Consider the following 4,407-nt stretch of genomic DNA (forward strand, 5'->3'; position numbering starts at 1 on the left):
CAAGATAAAGCGGCTAACGACTTTCGCTTAAATTAGGAAATTCTGTCCTCGTGCGTGACTATTCTTGCAGTTCTCTTGCACTTATTTCACGCGCGCGGTTGTCTGTTCCTACTTATATCTATTTATGCAAGATTTTCGGCTGTCCGAGCTGGTAAGGGTACATTGCACATGCCGCCATTAGATTCCCTAGCATTGTCCCAACAGCTGCGACGTATCGGGTCCGCACTTTATCGTGGAGCGACGCAGCTGAGTGCGTTTCTTTCTTTTTCTTTTTTTGCTGACGTGGACATGGAGTAAAAACCGCGGTGAACGGTTTCCAGGCACACCGGCTCTCAAGGTTGTGTAAACGTCATCGCTCAGCCGTCCAGCTTAGGCTTCGGAAGCGCACAGTCGCGGTATGCGGCGCGGAGCGCAATAAATGTGACGAACCGCGAGAAGCGAGCAGTCGCTGCCCCGCGAGCCTCCCCGCGAAAGTGAGAGCGTAAAAACTCGCGCGAAAAGAGAGCGAGCGCGCGCGTTTTCTCTCTTTCACCGATAGCGCGGGGGGCCCGCACGGTTAAAGCCACGCTCTCGGGCACTCGCGCCGGCGTTGCGGAGTCGTCGTCGCCCGCTGTCGTAGTCGTCACAGGCGCATCGCGCTCGACCTTTTTTTTCCTGGCCCCTCGGCGTCATCCTTTCTCCACGCAGAAGGCGTGCGCTGCTCTCTTTCGCCGCAGCGAAGCGCGAAGCGTCGGCGCTGTGAGCGCGCGGTCCCCGGCTCCCTTCCGTGGAGCGTTGTCACTCTCGGAACGTGGAGGTCTCTGGCGCACCGGTGGTGTCGGTGGACTGCGTGCGACTGGTGGACTTCCAGTCTGCTTTTGGCGCCGGTGAAGTTTAGTGCGCCGTCCTAGCCCTATAGCTGTCTCGGCTGCACTCTCCTGCTACTGATGAAACGGTGACGCGGCCTCGCGGGAGCAACACCTGTCGACTCGAGCCTGTTCGGAGGTGAGTTGAATTGTTGTTGTCGTCGTGTGTGTAGCCTCCATCCCGTCATCGCCAGCGGCCGGATGCATAGCGCGAAAGTGCGATGGCATTTCGGCGCTACGGCGCGTTGTGTGACATCGATTCGTAAGTTTGTGAACGCTCATTGTGGCTATATCTACGCAATTTAGAGCGATTCTGGCGCACCGTAAACGATTCACAGCTAATCACGGCAAGTAGGAAGTGGAGTATGCTAAAGTGCGTTACATATCTTCCAAATTTTTAAATATTGTAGACCTCTTGTTAATATAGACCAATCACGCATCTGGTCGTTGCTGTGAGTTTAAACATAAGGTGTGCTTTACATCCCGGCATAACCGATTTCAAACTTTTGATGCTGCCTTTTATGTGTCCGACGAAAACTAATCTTTAAATTAAGAGAGAAAGATTAAGACAATGTTTCTTTGCTTCAGTTCCAAAGTGCTGGTTTCGAAGTGTGTTCGAACCATTGATTCCATTTAATTACGATTTTTTATTTCTTTATTTTTTAACGCTGGTAGTGCTTCGACGCCAGATACTAGCCGGATCCGGAAAAGTAGTGTTGGGTTTAAATGCTATCGCATTCAAAAGAACGTGCCTAAGATTCAGCTTGCGCGCCGATGCATCCCCGTCTTGAAACGAAAGCGATTCGGGAACCTTGAATAGCGAAGGAGTGAATAGCAATATCGCGGTCGCCTTTGCGTCGTCGCCTTCATGCATCTTCTGCTTTTCGCAAAAGCGACAGCGGCACTTTCATGCAGCCTGATTTGTTGGCTCTGTGTGAATGCTTCAGACACTTCTAAATCGAAGTTTCCTCGCGACCCCCCCCCCCCCCCCCCCCCTCTTCTCCCCGGCGTTTCCTGACCGTGGCGGCCGGGTGCTGCTGCTGCCTGGCTAAATAGTTCACACTTAAGTAAAAAAAAAGATGACTTACGAGTCTGCTGGTGTGACTGAACCCTCCGTACCCCAGCAAAGCGTGATGATGATGATGAAGTCTCAATTAGCGGCACAAACCCACTGTGGGGGACAGGCCACAAAGCGGGAGTTAATATGATTGAGAAATGGACTAAATTGCTTAACAAATAAATAATAAAGAATAAGAATAAATGAATAATCAAAGGTGAGGGGTGAACCGATTGTAAGTGAAATAAATTAGTGTATAATAAGGTAGTCAGCCATGCTTAGATTGAAATAGTAAATAGTCAAGGATAGACCTAAAAAGGAGCAAGTTAAATTTGCAATAATAGTATTATTAATGTTATGACTGTCAATTGGTGTTTTTACTTTGAATTTTCTAAATAGAAATAGATAAATCACAGAAAAAGCGAAATATTATTAAGGCAATCTTATTGTGTCACAGAGGAAACTACAAACAGCTAGTGCAACATCACAATGCTCTAACAATTAGGAAACAACCACTTCTCCTTCTTTTTTTCTTCTTTATCGTCGGTACAACTTCATACCTTCACAGTGACATACATATTTCCGTTCAAGCGGCTTTCTTTAAACACTCACACACCAACATAAAAATTGTTTCTCGCTTCCTCTCTCTTAGAGACCAAGACAACGCATTTTTGCCTACAGTTATGCAGGTGCGACTGTGAAACATCTTGTCGTAGTTCATTGTCTCGTCATGCAATACGACGGCCAGAAATGTCGCCTGGTACGTTGCACGAAGTTCAGTCCTCTTTTTCGCATTCTCAAGATGCATTTTTCATTGCAACACCTATAGGGTCTGTGAATCGTAAGCGCCTGTATAAAGATCTCGTTAGTGCGTTACTGCCGCACACGTCAGTGTATAGAGCGCTTTACAGTGAAAGTCGAGGACACAACGTTTTAAAACGAGTCAAGCTAATGGTAATCAAACCACTGACTAAGGACTTCTTTTTTCTTGTGCATACCGGCACGATTCCATTGAGAACTTGGTTGCAGGACAAAGGGTTCCTTGGGGCATGGACAGTCAACAGCTCCCACTGCGAAAAATTGAAAACAACAGAACGCGCATTCACAGGTTTCTAAGATGCAACCCTTCGTTTGGATATAACTCATCGCTCACTTAAAAAGAACTTTCCAACCGCGCCGAATCGTATTCCTAATTGTAGACAACAAGAACGGCGTCCACTACGACGTGTTCATGGTCCTCGGCCTTCAGAGCCTCTGCAAAACAAAGAATGCGAGAGCGTCACCCTGACGTTACCGCACGTTCTGCAAGAGAAAACTTTATTGAAAGGGTTGCGTACATCCACGATGCTATACAGAGCGCAACCTGAGCAGCCGCACTGGCTCGCCGTTTTTGGGGAACTTGCACGTTTGAGGAAGTTCTTCCACTATTTCTTAATCGCACGCACACTTCTACCGTGCCAACACCAACTGCCTCTTCGACCGACGGCGGCCACATTTCGATGGGGTGCGAATTGCGAAAACACCCGTGTGCTTAGATTTAGGTGCACGTTAAAGAACCCCCAGGTGGTTCAAATTTCCGGAGTAGTCCCCCTCTACGCCGTGCCTCATAATGAGATCGTGGTTTTGGCACGTAAAACCCCATAATTTAATTTAAAAAAACCTGTTCGGGAGAATCGCCGCGTCTGTCACATTGTGTATAAAGCACGGGTATGCGAGAGCACACGTGACGCAAAAGGCACAAAGGCGCAGGAACTAAATAGGCAAACTTATAGCGTTTGATTAACCCCTTCGCGAAAGCTTCGATTCACATATATTCCAACTTGCGCGTTTGGGTATGCACATTTAAAAAAAAAATCTTTAAAGGCATCTTGATACAACCATTTACTAAAATATTTCCGCCCTGTTCTGTTCTTTTATACATCGGTTGCTGCAGAGAGACGGAGGTAGAGAGTATTTCGGCTGCTCCACTTCTCTATGTTCACAGATTTCTCTTTCTACGGAAATATTAAGCTCGAGTTTTCTGCGGCTGGAGCTGTTTTACGTCCGTACAATGTTTCTCGGTGGAATCGTTCCAACGCTTTATTTTGACTTCAATAATCACTTCTCTCTCTCTCTCTCTCTCTCTCTCTCTCTCTCTCTCTCTCGCTCGCTCGCTCGCTCGCTCTGTCTTTTAATACTGCCCCTATTCTTTCGGCTAGTATAGTGGCGCCGTCACCTTCCTTGTCTTTCAGATTCACATGCACGCGCTTCTGTGCCATGCTCGAGCTCCTCAAGCGGAGCGCTCTCGCGAATAAATCAGTTACTGGTTTATTGAGCAACTTAATAAATCAGTTGCTGAATAAATCAGGTTGCTGGTCCGATCGCTCGCATGTGCCTCGGCCTCGCGTATACGACGCGTCATTTGGCTATGGGACTCGCTTTGGTCTCTGCAGTTAAAAATCGTAAGACCGAGTACCATACTCAAGACGCGCATTACATAAGCAGCGCGCACAATAAAAACAAGTA

General features: G+C 47.6%; 1 protein-coding gene across 2 annotated transcripts in view; it reads left to right on the forward strand.

The window, feature by feature from the left end:
- Window positions 1-358: 358 nt before the first annotated feature.
- The window catches only part of LOC142579584 (sialin-like), a 90,233-nt gene continuing 86,184 nt past the window's right edge, over window positions 359-4,407 (forward strand). The window contains exon 1 of one of the 2 annotated variants that reach the window (XM_075689950.1): window positions 359-984. Coding sequence is in view for 1 of the 2 variants with exons in the window: in XM_075689949.1 (XP_075546064.1) it covers window positions 1,067-1,107 (41 nt within the window). In the remaining variant the exon portion in view is untranslated. Of the gene's footprint in view, window positions 985-1,043; window positions 1,108-4,407 lie in introns of those variants that run through there. The other variant, XM_075689949.1, reaches the window with a different exon arrangement.

Source organism: Dermacentor variabilis, chromosome 4, assembly GCF_050947875.1.
Source record: "Dermacentor variabilis isolate Ectoservices chromosome 4, ASM5094787v1, whole genome shotgun sequence".
NCBI lineage: Eukaryota > Metazoa > Arthropoda > Arachnida > Ixodida > Ixodidae > Dermacentor > Dermacentor variabilis.